The sequence below is a fragment of the Camelus dromedarius genome, chromosome 15 (genome assembly GCF_036321535.1).
Source record: "Camelus dromedarius isolate mCamDro1 chromosome 15, mCamDro1.pat, whole genome shotgun sequence".
In the NCBI taxonomy this organism is placed as follows: Eukaryota; Metazoa; Chordata; class Mammalia; order Artiodactyla; family Camelidae; genus Camelus; species Camelus dromedarius.
The window spans coordinates 33,141,918-33,160,580 of NC_087450.1; the positions used below are offsets into that span (position 1 = coordinate 33,141,918).

The window sequence follows — 18,663 nt, forward strand, 5'->3', positions numbered from 1 at the left end:
GATGGAAGACAGAGAAAAAGAACCCTTTCAGAGGTAAAACTAAAGAGATCAAGAGAAATAGAACATGGGAGAGAAAAAAAATAGGAAAATTAGAAGATTATTTCAGGCGGTTCTATATCCAGCTTACAGAGGTTCAGAAGGGAAAGCAGAGCAAAGCGAGGACAGGAAATTGTCAAAAAAATAGCAAGGAAAATTTCCTAGAACTAAAGGACACAAGTTCTAGCACAATAAATGAAGAACCATCCACATCAAAACACATCATCTTGACATTTCTAAAATCTTGTAGAGTTAAAAAAAAAAAAAAGTTCACATATGGAAAATTGAGGATCAAAATGGCAACAGACTTAGGAGATAGAAGAGAGACACCTTCAAAATTCTGAGGAAGTATGGTTTCCTTTTATTTCGTATTCAGCTAGATTATTGATCAAGTGCAAAGATAAAATAATAAAGACATACTTTTATTCAAATCTTTTTTTTTTAATTAAGGACAAGGAAAACTCGATTCTTCTCTTTCTACTTATGGAACATAAATGAGTAACGCACCTAAATGTTTTTTCAAAAGCAAGTTGCTGAACAATATTTAACATACATCTGTGTTTGCCACTCCTCCGAAACAACATTGTGTGTTGTATGTATAATTTTAATGTTTTTATTTGTGGGTAGAAAAGGTCTAGAATGGGGCAGTGTGAAATTTCTTTTACTACTTACTCGTTTGTATATTGTTTGGGGTTTTTCTAATTAGTGTCTTTCACTTGTAATTAATAGAAGATAACTAAAAAGCAGGGAAGAAAAGAGACATGATTTGTTCCTTTATTTTTTAAAATGTAGGCAGCACATACTATGTCTGTCTCCTCTGCTAGGTGCTGTAGGAGATACAGTTGAAGTAGCAAACAGCCTCAGCCTTTGAAGGATTTTGGTTCTGGTTGTTGAGTGGAAGCATGCATGGAAGGGAATGGCTCCCAGCCATGTTGAATGTCTGCCTCTGTGTGATCTCAATGTACAGGCTGCTCTCAAGGCCAAGCAGATGGCTTTCCAGGGTCTGGAAGAGGTGGCAGCCTATTTACTTCAGGATACTTTTAAAAAACAAACAAACAAACAAACAAAAAACAGCATTCGTGAGAACACCAAACACAGAACCATGATCCTGGAATGTCTAATTTAATAAATTTCATTTGCATTTCTACAGAAACCAACATGCTTCCAGTTGCCAAACCCAGGAGCCAGAGGTTATGGTTTTAAATAATAATAACAATAATGAGTTATACTTATTCCAGATTAGTTTCTGGCTCTCCAAAAAATAAATGGCTAAAATGTCCAAAATGTTATTTTCACAACTCTGCCAAATGCTGGCGTTTCCTCTTTGTCTGGTGATCCAGCCAATCTGTTGGAAATTACCTTTTTTTTTAGTACTTCTAGGCAGTTGTTCAGAGAGAAGACTAAATCCTGCAGTCTAAGATGAATATCCACTAAATGGAGACTCTTTTCCATACTTCTGCAGCAGAAGAAATCCCACTTTGATTTCTGTTATTTCATTTCTTCTAGCTGTGAATTTGGGAAAATGCACCCTGGACATCACATCATACCTGGTTAAGGACAACGTTGTGTATTAATTGGGAGTGTAACATTTGCCTGGTGACTCCTTGGTTTTTTGTTTTTGTTTTTTTTCCTTTGTAAATAAGCCTTGGCCTGAGTATAAACTTACCAAAAAATGGGTTCCTGGGGGAGAAAGAAGCCTTGAGCCTAAATAAGAACAAGTATGCACACTTTTTCTTTTCTGGTTTGGTTTGCATGAGAGTTAGAGGGTTTTTTGCTTTGTATTTTTGTCTGTAGTTTTGTTTAGGGGGGCAGGGTGGGTGGTTAGGGGTATTGTAGCGTGTTAGTAAGATTCTCTTAATTTGAATACAGGAGAGACTTGAGACTTATTAGACCAAATGGAATATCTGTGGTCCAGTGATCTCTGAAAATGCTTTGTAAGAGCAGATGGATAGATTTTTAAAGATTAGTTTAGCTGGCAGTTTGCCAGCTCGTCTACTCCCTTCAAAGTCAGTGGGTGGGCCTGGCTCAATGTATGGAGGTGGAAAGTCAGGTTGGGAACCTTAATCTAAGTCGACCAGGCTGATTGACAGCAGTGGAGAGATCACTATCTGAGCCAATCATGGGGACATGAACTCCTGTGAAAGCTGGCCTGTCTGGGCCACAGTGTCCTCTGCTCGTTAAGCATATGCCTGGCACAGGATGGTTGGATTGCCTGGCACAGGATGGTTGGATTACCTGTGTAATAGAAGCCCTGAAAAGTCCAGTGGCTAAACTGGGAAACAAAACTGAGTTCTAGTTCTGCACTTTCCCCTAACTTGTATTTTGATCTAGGGGAGTTACTTAATTCCTCTGGGCATTGGTCTCCTCATCTGTAAAATTAAATGATTAGAATAGTAGACCTTCTCTGAGAGTCTTGGTTCTAATATGTTCCTTGAAGTCTGGGACTTTGTTGGCACCTTCCCCTTGCTTCAGTAATATGACTTGGCAAATTAATATTAGCTTTAATGAAAATGTCTGTAAGGTTTAGAGTAGGATCTTGAAAAAATTAATTGAACAAAAGCATTTCAGGGTTAGAAACCAAAAGCTTATATTTTATAATATTGGGCCTTTTGCTAAATTAGTCTATTAATTGTTGATGAATGACAGAGAAATTTCTGTGTGATTTCTTGCTAGCATTTTGGGTGAGGATGAGGCAGGTTCAGCACTGTCTGAACTGTTTGCATGTTTAGTGCATTTGCTTGACTGGGGTTTTAATGTCGAGACTACGTTCTTCAGACTTACCAGATAAGAGCTTTTAAATCTTGTATGAATTTTTAGAGTCAAGCTGAGGGGGACTGGACCCCTGTGGTTGAAAAGGGGACAGCTCATTCTTTACTGGGGCAAGATTTGTGGAGGGAGTTCTAGGAAAACAGTAAGAAGGCAGGACATATTTCCTGAGTGTTGTGTGTGCTAGCACCATCCTAGGTGCTGAGGTTAGAGAAGAAATAAGACAATATTTAGTCTCAGGGAGCTAATTTCCTAGAGAGAGGAGACAAGACTTGGAGCATGTTTTAATAAAACAACAGTAGCCATTAATATTGTGAAAAAGATGAAATCATTTTGTAGGGAATAGAGGTCAGTGACAGATAGAGTGTATTTCTTTAACTAGAGATGTTTGAAGAGATGGAAATAAAAGGAAATAAGAAGGTGGGGAGTGTGGACAGCAATCTAAGTTTCACTTTGTCTTCCAAGCCTTCACTCTCTGCACTGTGCCTCTTGAGCCCACAGAAGTGTATCGGAGCCTGTGTTTGCTATGGGTGAGAGGGAGGCCGAACTGACAGTCTCTTACCCCAACCCTGCTTCAACCAGATAGTTCTGGCTTTGTTTTGTTTTCGTGTTTTAAATTTTGAGATTATATTGGAGCATAAATCACCTGTTGCTTTAAAGATTTGGAAAACAGCTGCCTTGGAATGAACCACTTATGTTCATTCTTGCCCATAGTGCCTTAACTCTTAAATGTTCACAGTTGTGCTAGGCAGATAATGGGCACACACCCCCCCCCCCAAAGACGTCAGGTCCTAATCCCTGGAACCTGTAAATGTTACCTTGTAAGCAAGGGGGAGTCTTTGTAGCTGTGATTAAATTAAGGCTCTTTCGATGGGGTTATTATCTTGGATTATTTGGTTGAGCCCTAATGCAATCACTGATAAGAGAGAAGTAGGGGGAGATTTGAGAGACAGAAGAGGAAAAAGCAGTGTGACCAGAGAGACAGAGATTGGAGTGATGGAGCTACAAGCGAAGAATGCCAGCAGCCACCCAAAGCTAGAAGAGATGAGGATTGCTTTCTCCCCTAGAGCCTCTGGAGATGCCCCACTGACTCTAATTTTGGACCACTGATTCTGATTTCAGATTTCTGGCCTCCAGAACTGTAAGAGAATAAATATAGTAGTTAAGTTAAATTGTGGATTCCTTGTTATTAGTGCCCCTTTAATTTAGTATATTACCTTTTCCACAGAGTATAACTCAGTACCTTCAATGTTATAACTGTGTTTCAGTTACCTAGTGCTGCATGACAAACACTGCCAAATTTAGTGGCTTAAAATAATGATAGTTTTTTGGTTTCTCACAATTCTGTAGGTTGGCTGGGTTCAGCTGGGTAATTCTTTATCATGCGATGTCACCTGAGATCACTCCAGATGACAGTGGAATTTGTCTGAGACCTCAGCTGGGGGCATAAGTGACTGGTGGGGTAGTGGGGTCTATTTCTAGCAGAGAAATAAAGTCCTCAAGACAGTGAATACAGAAGCTGCTGTGCCTCTTCAAGCCTAAGGCACAACTGGCACAGAGTCACTTCCACTACCATACATTGATCAAAGAAAGTTGTAAGACTGGACTAGAGTCAAGGGGAGAGGAAATGGACCCCACCTCTTGAGGGGAAGGAGCCAAGCACGTATAACTAGGTAGTAGAAATTATTGTTGGCCATCTTTGGATACTTTCTACCACAAACTGTTTAGAAAATGATTATTGAATTAATTGTTGGAGATAGGCTGATTCTAAGATTTTATAGATGATGGGATTCAATAAGAAACATCTTCTAAGAATGATGTTAAAAAATTCTAATGTAAGCTGCCAGAATGGGACCTTGCACACATGAGGAATTCAAGAGATGTGTGGTTACCAACCAACTGGCTGTGTAATGAGTGGAAGTGTGTTTCCCAGCCCACTCCTAGGCCAGTGATTTCACAAGGGGAAGGGCAGGGCACTTCCAGAACCAAGACCTTTCACTTCCCTCCCTGGTATAGTATAATGATGGCTAATTTTGTGATTTGGAAGATTCTCTATCTGGAAAGCAGTTCCAAAAGGGAAGGACTAGAAAAACATTCACCAAGTCCAAGAATTTCATGGCTATCTACAGAGGTTAGGAAGGAAAAGGAGACTAGCAGGAGGCCTGGTCAGAGTCAGTACACTTAGAATAGAGGCCCTGAAAAAGATGCCTTTTCTTTAACTTCCTTTGCCTGAAATTTAATAACAGGACTTCCTAGTGGACCCATGACAATGATTCCAAGTGCTTGTTGAGTGTGAGATTCTGACCCTGGGATCCCTGACATCCCTTTTGTCCAATCACTTACTCTTTTTAAATTACTACTACTCTAGGGAGAAATTCTGGTATCAGCTCTACTCAGAGGTAGAGGGAAGATTCTAGGGATGGAGTCAGAGATGGTCCTCCTGGTGGGATTCCAAGCCCAGATTTCTATTTTATTAGTTGTTTCTATTTTACGAGTTTGCATTTGATCATCCTTTGAAGTATTGTGTGTGTGTGCACGCGCGCTTTGTCTTCTTTGTAGGTTTGTTTCATCCTTAAGATGAGCTTACTGTTTTTATCAGCAATCAACATGGCAAGGAGACGTAGGCCCTTAACTGATTTCTCTCCTCTGTGGTGGTTTTATAGGCCAGAATCTGGGGAGTAGCTAAATTTTAATAGTTTATTGGGTTCCCATTTGAAAACCTCCAGGCTTTTGCCTTCATCATTTATTTTCCTCTAATGATCAGTTTTATGGTGTTTTCTCCATGGCCTGTGAATAAGTTCTGGTTTTTTCAAGCCAGGCACAAGCTCTGCTTGTTTACTATGCACTTTCTTACTCCTGCACGTTTTTGCTTGCCTTTGCTAGCTCAGTCTTTTCATACCTTTGTACATTGCTCTGTTGATCTCTGTTTCTGAGATGATGGAGAATGATAAGGAAGTATGTGTGTAGGAATTGAAGAGGGGGGTGGAGATACCTTATTTTTACTTTTAACACATTTCCCCAAATGCTTCTTTTCTTTGCATGATAGTTTTCATCTGACACTTTTGTTAAACTCAGAAGCATGTGCTTCAGGCATTCCAGCTTTTCTCAGGATGCAGATCTCTAAGAGACATAGAAGCTTGATTTAAGAGAAGGATTCTCTGAGTGGTTAGAGGGGCAGGGTGGATTCCTAGACCACTACAATGACCAAAGCTCAGATGCTCTCAAAAACTAGACTCTCAGCATTACTAAGATTAGATGTGGAATGTGCAGACAAAAGGGCAGTGCTGAGTGTGGCTAGAGTGGGACTGCTTTCCACACGTGGCTCAGCCAAGACGAGCATGGGCTGTTCTGGGCTGGTGTCTGGATTAGTTCCCCAGACCAATGTTCAAACATAGGAGGTGCACAGAGAAAGTGCCCAGAGGCTACCATGTGAAGGCGGGGTCAGATTGATATGGAACAGTGTTCTTAATATATCGTTAAGTGTAAAAAGTAGATTATAGAACAATATATAAGGAGGAGAAAGGTGTGGATAGACATCAACACAGACTAGCAGCTATCTTTGATACTGTTTGTGATTTTTAGATTTTTCTTTACAGCGTTCTTTATTATCTATTTTTTTTCAATAAATAAGAAATGCTAAAATAATTTTTAAATAGCTCTTAAAATAAAACAAAATGGTGCCAGGCATTTTTCTTGCGAGCCTACTTTGCTCTTGGCCCTGGCTGGGCTGTGGGGGTGTCTAGCACTGAGCACACATGTCAGGCAGTGGAGTGCCTTGGTGGAGATCACAGCCACTCTGTGCTTCGGGCACCTTACTCTTTTTTTTTTTTTTTTTTTTTTGATGAAAAATCTTTTTTTAAAGTGGAGGTACTAGGGATTGAACCCAGGACCTTGTGCATGCTAAGCATGTGCTCTGCTACTGAGCTCTACCCTTCCCCACCCTAGCATCTTATTCTTGGTACAACACAACCTAGTTTCTTCAAGCAACTTCTGTTCCTCCAGGGACCTCTCATTAGTTATGCCTGCATAATTCTTACCTGATGGAATAGGGAATAACTCACCTTTGGTGTAGTCTAACAGTCCCAAGGTTCAAGCTGTTTATTCTCACCCTCTCTCCTGGCTTCTTTGCTTTCTCCTATGTCTGTCTGTTAGATCCCATTCACAGTTTTTGCTGATCTCCTTTGTCTTCCTAGGAGCTTGAAGTTTCAGAGGTTCAGTTTTTCCTTTTTATCACTTCTCTTGTTTCCTGTAAAGTTGTTGGGCTAGTTTTTGGCCACACAGATAAACAGGTTTGAAATGCCTGTCACTGGAGAATTTTCCCCCAGGGCTTGCCATAGCTGGGGAGGTAACATATCAGCCTGTTGGCTTTATTGGTTGAACTGGAATCGAACTGTTTGCAAACCAGGGAGACAAGTTTTATATATTTGTGTTTAAGAACATTTCACGCCCTGACAGGATACTCAGCTTATTAATTCAAATGATGATTCTGAAGGTCCTTAGATATAGCTAATGATGCACTTTAAGAAATTATTCACTTGTTACCATCTTAGTCATAATTCCTTTTTCTCCTTGACTTTGTCAAGGACTCTGTCCTTTTGTTTTGCTTCTTTCACTCAGAGGTATTTATTCAGCACCAGCTATGAACTGAGCATCATACTTAGCACCAGAGATAATATGGAGAAGTAAGAGAGATATAGTCTCTGTCCATGCAGAATGTGTAATCTGTGGGGAGAAGTAAGGAAGTAAATAGAAGTTCCATGTATGTCATGCTGTCAGTGCTCTGATGGGGAGATTGTGGGTTATAGTACGATACCAACGTCAGACACCTAACCCACACTTGAGACATCAGAGAAGGTGACCTGGAAGAAGTTGGCCTAAGTCCCAAATTGAACAATTGTTTGGGGTTAGTCTGGATTGGGTGAGGGGAGAAGTGTTCCTAGCAGAAAGTGTTATTTGCCAACCTCTGGAGACTAGAAAGGCATGTTGATAGAACCAAAAGAAGTTCTGCATGGCTAGGTTTGAAGGTGGAGAGGTGATAGATAGCTGGCCAAGGGAGTCAGATTAGGCAGAACTTTGTAAATCATGCTGAAGAATTTATCCAAAAATCAGTAGGGAGCTATTAATCTCACAATGTTACGTGATTTGATTTGTATTTGGAAGAGAGAATTCTTATCAAAACAGTTACAGAGGGGGAAGATGTGAGGCAAAGAGATCAGGCGAGAGGCTGACACAGTATCTAGGCAAGAAATAATAGCAGTCAAACTTGGGATTAAGTTGTGGGGATGGTGAGAAAAAGATCAACAGATACTCTGGAGGTAGAAGCAGCAAGATTTGCCTGTTGATTGTGTGCATTGGGAGTTTCTGACTTGGGAAGCTGAGTGAGTAGTTAGGTGTCAGTTGTGTGGGTACCAATCACTGAAAGAAGAAAAAAGACATAAGGCATAGGTTTGAAGTCAACTATATTAGAGTTTTTTTCTTCTCTGGCTAATATTATTTATTCATTCATTACCTAAATATTTACCAGTCAACCAACATTTACAAAGTACTGTGCTGCGTATCAAGAGATATGCAGGGAAGTATGTAGATGCCTATAGATATTAATGCTCTACTTGAGAGGAAAAAGTACACATTTAGTGAATGTCCATGGGGTCACCACATTTCTGCTCTCTCTAGTCTAGTCTGCTCTTGTCACATCTCTCTCCTGTTCAGAAACTTTCAAAGCCTGTAAGACACAGGTGAATCTGTTTAACCTGGCATTCAAATTTCTAAGAAATTGTAAATATCCTGTTTTCTGCTTTCTCTTATCATGAAGTCCTCTTATCATCCAGCCAACTTGTCTGTGCACTTGGTTCCTGTACCTCCTCCATGATGTCTTCTCTCCTTTTTCTTACCAGTTTTTCAAGACTCACCTTGGTTTCCATGTTTCCCACAAAACTTTCCCTACCTCTCCAGCTCCCAGTGATGTCTTTTGCAACTCTGTACTCTTACTGTAAGCATCATTTATTTGACCCTTACACTGATTTGCCTTATACTTTTAATTACAGTCAATGAACATGGCTTGTCTTCCTGATCAGATTTTAAGCTCCAAGAGCAGTGGCTGTCTCCTATTGTTAGTATCTCCCAGAGGACCTAACACAGTGCTCAACATGAAGTATATAATTTTTTTTAAATTTGCTATTCTCTTGAGAAAAATATGATCAGAATTTTAAGTAGCAAGTGAGAGGTGAAACTTACATGTCCTAATCAATTGAAAAAAAAACTTATACAAAACTTACATGTTCTAGGATTCATGGAAGGAGATTCAAACTTGAACTGACATGGTTCCATGACCTTGGTCTTTCAAAATAAGTCTAGATTACAGACCTATACCAGCAGCCCCTATAAAGTGCCTCCACTTGGAAGCACTATTGTACATGGTGGTCCTCCACTCAGTATAAACATAAAATGTAGTCATTGGTTAGTTGAAGGCTGGAATTAATATATATTAGCAGCCAAAGTTCTGCATTCAAGATGCTGTAGACCTTCTGGGTAACTGAGTAAAGTTTCAATAATAAGCCTCTTAGATAATTCTGATACCCTTCTATGCCTTACCTCTTGAGGCTCTGTTTTGTAATATGCAAGAGTTGTTAAAATTGGATATCTTTCAGGCAGCACTCCATAAACATCTAGCCAGGTCTTTAGTAGCCCTTGGCTGATGCAGGGTTGAAATAATGCTATCAGGCAAGTACATGGAGCTCAACTCTTCTGTGTTTGGAGTCCTGGCCTTTAGGTGAGCTGAACCAGAAATGGGGTCACCATTTTCTTAACAGTATTGTGGAGCCTAAGAATGCTAGAATAGAAAGGCACCTCCTGTGTCTTAGCGTACCTGAGCAAGGTCAAAATTTTCCTTAAAGAATAATTTTGGTTTTTCTTAAACACTGTCAGATGCACAGTTGATACTTCAAAGTCCTACGCCATCAAGCATGGACACAGTCATCTTAACAGAATATTTTTTAAAGATGTAGTCAAAACCTCCCAAGCTGCTAAGAACAAAACAATTAGTTAAATCATTCACCACGTATTTAACTTTGAATAATGTACCGTCTTCAAATATCCTCCAAGATAGACTGGTTGGTAAATGTTTGCTAAGGTAACTGAATGAGGTAATTTGCTGTTTGAAGTAATTAGCTATAATTCAATTAAAGCAATGACTTTAATTTTAGAATAGTAGCTCCTCAGCCCATTTCTCTGGCAGTATTGTGGTCAGCAGAGCCAATTATTTATCAAGACAGTTTCTAGATGATGGTGATAACAAGCCTATGGTCTGCTTAAGTGAGAATGCTTGTCTTTGTTACTCCACTAAGAAGTATCAGGCCATTAAGGAATGCCTTACTCCCCTGGAAGTCAATGACTAATTCCTCCAGAAGACATAACCATCAGGCTTTGTTGTGTAGATGGAGGCATTCTGTGTGGGCAAGTGTACTTAGGGATCCCAGTACTGAGCTCATGCACTTTTACCTTTAAGTGACGCCACTAAAGATGGAAACTGATATTCTTGACCAGTTTTGCTTGGAGGTGGTAAAGAATGTAACATAGCCTGTAGTGGAATGGTTTTGTCTTCCCCCTCAGTAAAACATTGACCCTGCAAAACCCAGGTTTGCAATTTATTAACAAAGAAATTCATACATGTCATCCTTTATTAGAGCAAGAGACTGGTAACAACCAAAAGCCCTTACCATTACGAATTAAATCAGCTACACTCAACTAAACAATGGATTATTCTGCAGCCATTAAATGGAAAGAAATAGGTCATTGTACCTGATATTGAGTGATTTCACAGATACAGTTTTAGATGAAAAAGAAAAGCAAGGTGCACAGCAATATATATAATGCATATTTGTTAAGAGGAAAAAACCAAACTATAAAATATGTATTTGAATACACTGAATTTTTTAAAAGCGAAAGCTAAGATATTTTCGCATAATTTTCTGTGAGGAGAGGCACTGGGCAGTCTACTGTGTTTCTTTTAATGTTTATTAATTTTTTCCATAAAAATATTTAATAAGTAAAGGATATGAGTGTATTTTACATAAAGCATCCAATACATGTTCAATAAATCTGTAATTTGGGGTGGAGTAAGAACTTTTTTGTAAAATTTGATTTTAAGTTTTTATTTTGATTTTTGGTGGGGGAATAATTAGGTTTTTATTTATTTATTTATAATGGAGGTTTTGGGGATTGAACCGAGGACCTTGTGCATGCTAAGCACGTACTCTACCACTGAGCTATACGCTCCCCTCCAAACATTACTTTTGAAGCCTTTTATGTGTTCCTCTCTAATCCCATTTTCTTTCTGTTCCCCTTGAAGAGAATTGATTACTTTCATCAATTTTGTTTTTATTTTTTTCATTTGCTTTTTCATTTTTTAAATCACATAAATTTGTTCCCCTAAGCAATGTATTATTTAGTGGTGCTTTGCTGTAAACTTTACGTAGAAGGATTATATTGCATATACTTTCTGTAACTTGTCTTTTTCACTTAACATTGAGTTCCTGAGATTCATCTGTGTTGTTGCGTGTGTCTGTAGTCTGTTCAGATTTACTGCTATACATTACTCCATAGTGTGAGTGTCCTACAGTTTGTTCACCCTCTTGTTGATGGAATATGGCTGCTATACATATGCTTGTACAAGCTTCCTGATGCCCGTGTCCAAGATTTTATTAGGCCATTTACCAAGGAAGAGTGTTTCTGAGTCACTGGGTAAAAACATCTATGGCTTTCAAGAAAACGCCAAATTATTTCTCAAAATTGTTGCAGTAATTTTCATTTCCATCAAGTGTCTGAGAATTCCAATATGTAGTATTGTTGGACTTTTTAATCTTTGCCAGTTTGAGGATATAAAGTGATCTCTCAGTGTTGCTGAACATCTTAAGTTTATTGGCCACAAGCATTTATCTTCTGAGAATTGTATTTTGATAGGTTTTGTCCATTTTTATATTGAGTTGTCTTATACTTACTGATTCACTGGAGTTCTTCATATTTTCAGAATACTAATTATATAATCTCAGTTATATGAGTATAGTACAAATTTTCTCCCCATTTGTGGCTTGTCAAATAAAAATTTTACTTTTAATTTAAAATATTTTTATTGTGGGAATTTTAAATGTGTAAAAGTGAAGAGACTAGTTTAACTAACCTCTGTTTTTCCATCACTCAGCTTCAACAGTTATCAATGTTTTGCCAATCTTATTTTATCTATTTCTTGCCCTCCCCAAAAGGAAATACCACTATACTATTATCATATCTAACAAAGTGAATAATTCCTTAATATTCAAACTTTTCTAATTGTCTTAGAAATGTCTTTTTATAATTAGTTTTTATTTTTTTTTATTTTTTTTTATAGTTGGTTTGTTAGGATCAAGGTCCAAACAAGGTCCACACCTTGCATTTAGTTTTTTGGTTTTTTTTTAGTCTCATAAGTCTTTTAAGTCTCTTAGTCTCTTAAATCTCTTCTATTCTATAACATTTCATACTCCTTCTTGACCAAAAATATGTTATGTGTATATTATTTTGTATTTTTCTTTGTGCTTTATTTTTGGTATATTGAGTTTTTTTTTTTTTAATTAACTGATATAGTTGAATATATCTATTTTTCCTACTAGGTGATGCTTTTGGGTCTTGTTCAATAAATTCTGTTCTCTATAGTCATTCAAAGAATTTTGCAGTTTTATTTTTTACTTCTAAGTCTTGAATTCAGTGGAATTTAATTTTGTGTATTGTGGGAGGCTGGCATCCTGTTTTAATTTTATCTCTGTGGATAATTAGTTATCATAACACCTGTGATCTTCATAGTACTATAATCTGCAATACCAGCTCTTTCATAAACCAGGTTTTCAGTTATATTTGTGTGCACTGCTGTGCTCTGTTTCATTGGCCTTCTTGTCACCACAGTGTCCTAATTATTAAAGTTTTGTACTATTTCTGTATACCTAATTGGGTGAGTCCTCCAGACTTGTTCTTCAAGGTTATCTTTGCTACTCTTGGCACTTGATACTCCTGTATACATTTTAGAATTTGGTTGTCCAGATATATACCCAGACACAATTACTATTTTTATTGGAATTATATTGAATTTGTGGAGAATTTTGTCTTTATATTGAATCCTCTCATCCATGAACATGGTACATCATTTAGATTTTAAGGCATTTATCTTTTCTTATGACATCTCTGTATTAAAAATATGATATGCCAATGTAGAAAAAAGAACCTTGATCTCCACCTCATACTATACATAAAAATTAATTTGATATGGGTCATAGACATCAACTTAAAAGGTAAAGCTATAAAAATTCTGGAAGAAAACAAAATATTTTTGTGATGTTGGGATAGGCAACATCTTCTGTAGCAAGTATGAATCATAAAAGAAAGAAATTGATCAAATTATTGGACTTCATTAAAAATTAAAAATTTCTGCTCATCAAAGGACATTACTAAGAAAATAAATTGAGAAGCCACAGGCTAGGAGAAAGTACATGCAATGCCTATATATGACAAAGGAGCCCAACAAGCAACTTAATTTAAAAATCTTGAATAGATACTTTACAAAAGGCCATACCAATGACCAAAGCACATGAAAAGTGTTTAACATCATTAGTCTCAAGGACATGCAGGTAAAAATTGCCAAGAGATAGCACTGCATACCTACTAGCATGCCTAAAGTGGAAAAGAAGACAACAGCAAATGTCAGAAAGGGTATGGAGCCACTAAAATGCTTACTTATTATTATTTCTGGGAGTGTAAAATACTATAATTATTTTGGAAAAGTCAGTTTCCTAAAATGTTAAACATGCTTCAGTTTTATTCTCAGATATTTATCTAAGAGAAATTAAAACATATGTTCACAAAAAATCCTTGTACAAGAATGTTCATAGCAGCTTTATTCATGATAGCCAACAAATGGAAACAGTTCATGTCTGTCAAGAGGAGAATAGATAAACAAACTTGCATATTCATACAGTGGAACACAAAACAGCAAAGAGAAACTGTTGATACATTGAATAACATGGATGAATCTCATAAACTTTATGCTGAGTGAAAAAATCCAGACACAAAAAATTATTTAATGTATTATTACATTTATATGAAATTCTAGAATGGACAAAACCAAATTGTGGTGATAGAAATCAAATCATGGTTGCTTTGGGGATTTGGAGTTGACTGGGAAAGGGGCCCGAGGGAACTTTCTGGGAGGATGGAAATTTTCTAAGGCTTCACAGGGGTGGATTACATGAGTGAATGCATTTGTGAACATTGATCGAATGCTACACTTAGATTTGAGCATTTCACTATGTGTAAAATATACCTCAATTTTAAAAACACGCTATTTTGGGTCTTCATTAATAGGAGCATACATCTAGAGTTGATAGGAGGGGACAAGTTAGGGAGTATTTATGTCACCCCTTCAGAGTAGTTCTTTAATAGTTTTGGAGACAGACTAACCAAATGTTATATTTAGCTTGAGCTTTTTTTGTCGGTTGCACAGTTGGAGGAACTATTTTCAGGATCTTGTTAGAGTTCTGGGGCTAGTATTTATAAAGATGGAAAAAGTAATCCTCATAGATTGGTGCTCCAGAACCCCACACACCAAGTCTTCTTCTGATAACCACACTTCAGGCCAGTAGGTCTCAACTGGGGACCTTTTTTCCTCTCAGGGTACATTTGATGATGTCCAGAGACATCTTTGATTATCAGCTGGTAGGGGGAGGGAGTGCTGTGCTGCTAGCATCTAGGCAGGGAGAAGCTCTGGAGGCTGCTAAACAGTCAGTGGTGCAGAGGACAGCCCCCTGCAACAAAGAATTATCTCCTCCAGAGTGTCCCTGGTACCGACTTTGAGAAACCTTGTTCTACACTTGACCTTATTACTAAAGTTGAATCAGTCTCAGTCAAGCAGGTGGTGATTATATCCATAGTCCAAATCAATTGTGGCATTTTCACAGATTGCATCTTTCTTCCCTGTTAGAATTTAATATTAAATATTTTTAAATATATATAATCTTAAATTTTAGATAAAATTCTATGCATTAAGAGCATTTCCAAAATCCAAATTAAATGTATTATTTCTACTGATTGTTAAATTCTTCAGATGTAGGTTTTGTTCTTTATTTCATTAAATATTCAAACAAATGGCTTTAGTTACCTTTCTTTAAAAAATATAGGCTTTATTATTAAATCAGAGGAAATAAATGATAGTAATTTATCTTTTATTCTCCCTCCACAGAATGACAGGGAGTGAATTTTTCTCTCGTTTCCCGGAACTCTATCCCTTTCTTCTGAAACAGTTGGAAATGGTAGCCAATACTGTGGACAGGTAAGAAGGCAATAGGCCAGGGCAAAGTGAAATCAAGGATGTGAATTACTTTGAGATTTTTCCCTCCAGACATCAGTTTTTAATCAACTCCTTCCCTATAACATAGATGGATTTTTTAAGTGCTTCTTTATTATATCATGTTGCCTAAGTCTGTAGTATATTTGTACCTGAAAAGTTGTATAAAATTCATTTTTTGTATTATATTTTACATTTTAAAAATCCTGGATTTAAAGTTTTCAGTGTTTTACAGGAATTAGCTTTATAGAAGCACATGGTAATTCCTTCTAAGAATCCTTATATTTAAAAATCTGTGTGTTTACATACTGAATTGTTTTAATGCACACCTCTCATTTTTTGGTTACTGGCCTATTGCAGTTGACTAATCTGGTCATGTATCATCAGAAATGGTACTGTTCTAATTGAGCAAAGATGGCCAGTGACCCTGGACACACAGAATAAAGCAATTAAGAGGGCTTCTAGTCTGATCAGTGCAAAGTTCACCATTGTCCTTTCAATCACATTCTGTGGCTGGTAGTGGCATTTTTAGTATGGACATCTTAGAACATGGGCCATTTTATTCTTTTAGCAATTTTTGCACTTGGTATGAATTTATACCAATTGCCTATAATAGGGAAATAAAAATCACATCAGTGAATTTTACTTCTGTTTATGGTAGATTTCATCATATTAGTAATTTGTGCAGACAGGCTTTTCTGGCGCTCACAAGTGACTGTTCATGCTTTCTTAAGTACATTTGGATGTTGAAAGTTTCACATTTCGTTCTTGGAACAGGCACCTCTCTACTGTCTGAACAGCTCAAATCAAAATAGCAGCCTTAAATTATCAAAGAATTAGCTTTGAGAAGACAATCACGTGCAGAAGCCTGATCCACAGCATTACCAGTAGTCCTTCCTTATTTGCACATTAAGAAAATATGAAGTGGATGGAGGAGAAAAATGAAAAAAGGAAAATTATCCCTGTCATAGGGTCTCACTTTATATACATAAATTATTTAATGAGAAAAGTGTTTGAAGATAGTACCTCACCTTTTAAGTTTTAAATCCTTTCTGTACAATAATTTTTTTCCAGTGATACCGGAGAACTGAACTGCCATCCCAGCATGTTTCTCTTACTCTTGGTGTTGGGGAGACTCTACCCTTCCCCGATGGATGGCACCTGCTCTGCTCTCAGCATGTCCCCTTTCATCCCCTTCATCATGAGGTAGTGTGTGCCTCAGGGAAATGATGGGGGTGGGCAGAGGGCCTCATGGGGATATATAATCCTGTTCTTATTTCAGAAATTATATATTTCTTTTTAACTTTGGGAGGGGTCTTGTGAATGCAGGGCTCTGGGGTTATTGCCATTGCCCCCAGCTGGTCTCCAGTGTTTCAGATTGTGAGTGTAGGCATTGATATCTACCGTGTGAGTACTGTTTCCTGGAAGCCCTGCCTGCCAGTGGACATGTGGTGTTGATAGGAGATACCCCCTTTTAATGAACATAACCTGGGTGTGTGCATTATCCCTGTGTTGAGCCCGGTCAACATGGGGCAGGCTTGGTCCTGGCATACATTCCCTGTCCAGGGGTTCAAGTGGCTCTTCACTCCGGAGGAGTTTGCAAGTGGTTTCAAGAGGTGGCATCTAGATGGCAATGCTGTGTAGCACGAGTTCACTTCCCACTCATCTTCTCTTTCAAGCTTGGAGTACCTGAAAAAAAGCCATGCACAAAGATTATGCATGGAATCAAATGGTAACAGACTTTTCTGCTTCTACAGCCTGTTACCACTTCCCTTGTTACTTTTTTTTTTTTTTTTTTTGAGGCATTCACCAGCTTCTGATCCCTTTTTTCATTTTGGATCAAAGGCCTCAATAAATAAACCCTAAAAAATATTGAAGTTTTCTTATGAAATAGCTTAGAAGCCCTGTCATATTAGCCTTTACCTTTTTGCTTACCTCTTGACAAAACAACACCTTCATTTTTATGTATATCTATTACAAGTTGAAATAGACTTACAGCCAAAGGATAAAATATACCCAACTCAAATGAGTGTACTTGTTATTTATGTGGTGTCCTTGGTTCCACTTCCTGATTTCACAGCGCTGACTGATGCATTTTAATGTGAGAAACCATTAAACACGAGATTCCGGTGTGTGATTGCTGTAGCCATTTGTTTGCGCCCAGCCCTGGCTGTGGCTGTGTTATCTACGATCACAGAGATGACTCACTCAGATTGGTTTCTGTTTCCTGATACACAGGGTTACCAGCCTCTCGTATCCAGCATTTGGTGATTCATTTTAGGAATTTGGGTCATAAATTTTACTTTCAGGAGCACTTAAAAATTGTACTTTCACATATAACTGGAAAGAACTCAAAAGTATTTCAGAAAGTTGATGGGGTGGGGGGATGGCACACGTACATTATAAACAAAGTCACAGTGTACATTATAAACAAAGACATGCTTTAGAACTTCATCATCCTGTGTTGAGAACATTGAGTTTGTGGAAGCTAATTACTAATCAGTCTTAGGTGTTGCCTCCTAGGAACCAAAAATTACTACATTGAAAGTATCCTTCCTGTGTTTATTAGTTTACATATAGTCAGAATGCTCATATTACTAATTATATTCAGAGCCCTTATTACATATACAAAGATTCTATTAACATAGAGTTAAATATTGCCTTAAATATTTAAATATTTAAATATGTATGCCTTTAATACATACTAAATATGTATTTAGTGCATCATATTTTTTTAACTCAGAAAACACAAAGAAATAAGTGTACAGCTCTCCTGTCCTTCCAGTGAAGATGCTTTGGTCAGTAGTGGCTTTCTACCTGAATAAAGATTCATTGAACTTAAATAAAAATATATTTTAAAAAAATAAAATGAAATAAAATTTTAAAAAAAGATTCATTGAGTGCCACCACCAGCAGAAGTGCCACAACGGATTCCTTAGAGTATCATTTAGGCTCTGATTTATTGAATGTCCATATGTATTATAGACAGTGTTTCTCAAACTTTAAGATATAAACATATCACTTGGGTATCTCATAAATTCTGACTCAGTGGGTCTGGTGGGCCCTGAGAGTCTGCATTTCACACAAAATTCCAGGTAATGCTAATACTGTTGATCTGCTGATCACACTTTCAGTAGCAAGATTACATTTGGGACATTAAACATTATCAGAGCCACACACTCACAAAGAGATGATTTTAATAAACTATGCAGTAGTAGAATGATACTTGGTGTTTGGTTAGGCTGTTCAGGAGGTTTATAAGAAGGAGCTTTTGCCCAGGAATGCAGCGAACAAGCAAGAAAGTATTCTGAGCAGAGTAGTCAGTCAGAAGCAGACCAACCTCTGTTGAGCCTCGACTGTTCGCCAGGCCCTGAACTGGGCATTTTGCTTACAGTGACTCAGAGGACGTGTAATCACCCCCGTTTACCTGTGAGGGAAACTGAGGTTTAGAAAGTGAGTCAGTTATAGAGCTGGGATATGAACCCAAAACTGTAGGACTT

General features: G+C 37.7%; 1 protein-coding gene across 6 annotated transcripts in view; it reads left to right on the forward strand.

The window, feature by feature from the left end:
- THADA (THADA armadillo repeat containing) overlaps positions 1–18,663 on the forward strand; it is a 286,630-nt gene that overhangs the window by 102,735 nt on the left and 165,232 nt on the right. For 5 of the 6 annotated variants that reach the window (XM_010997148.3, XM_064494535.1, XM_031466926.2 and 2 more), the window contains 2 exons: positions 15,059–15,148; positions 16,238–16,369. The exons of the other annotated variant lie outside the window; for it this stretch is intronic. In XM_010997148.3, coding sequence (XP_010995450.2) covers positions 15,059–15,148; positions 16,238–16,369 — 222 coding nt within the window. The remainder of the gene's footprint in view (positions 1–15,058; positions 15,149–16,237; positions 16,370–18,663) is intronic. 6 annotated transcript variants of the gene reach the window in all.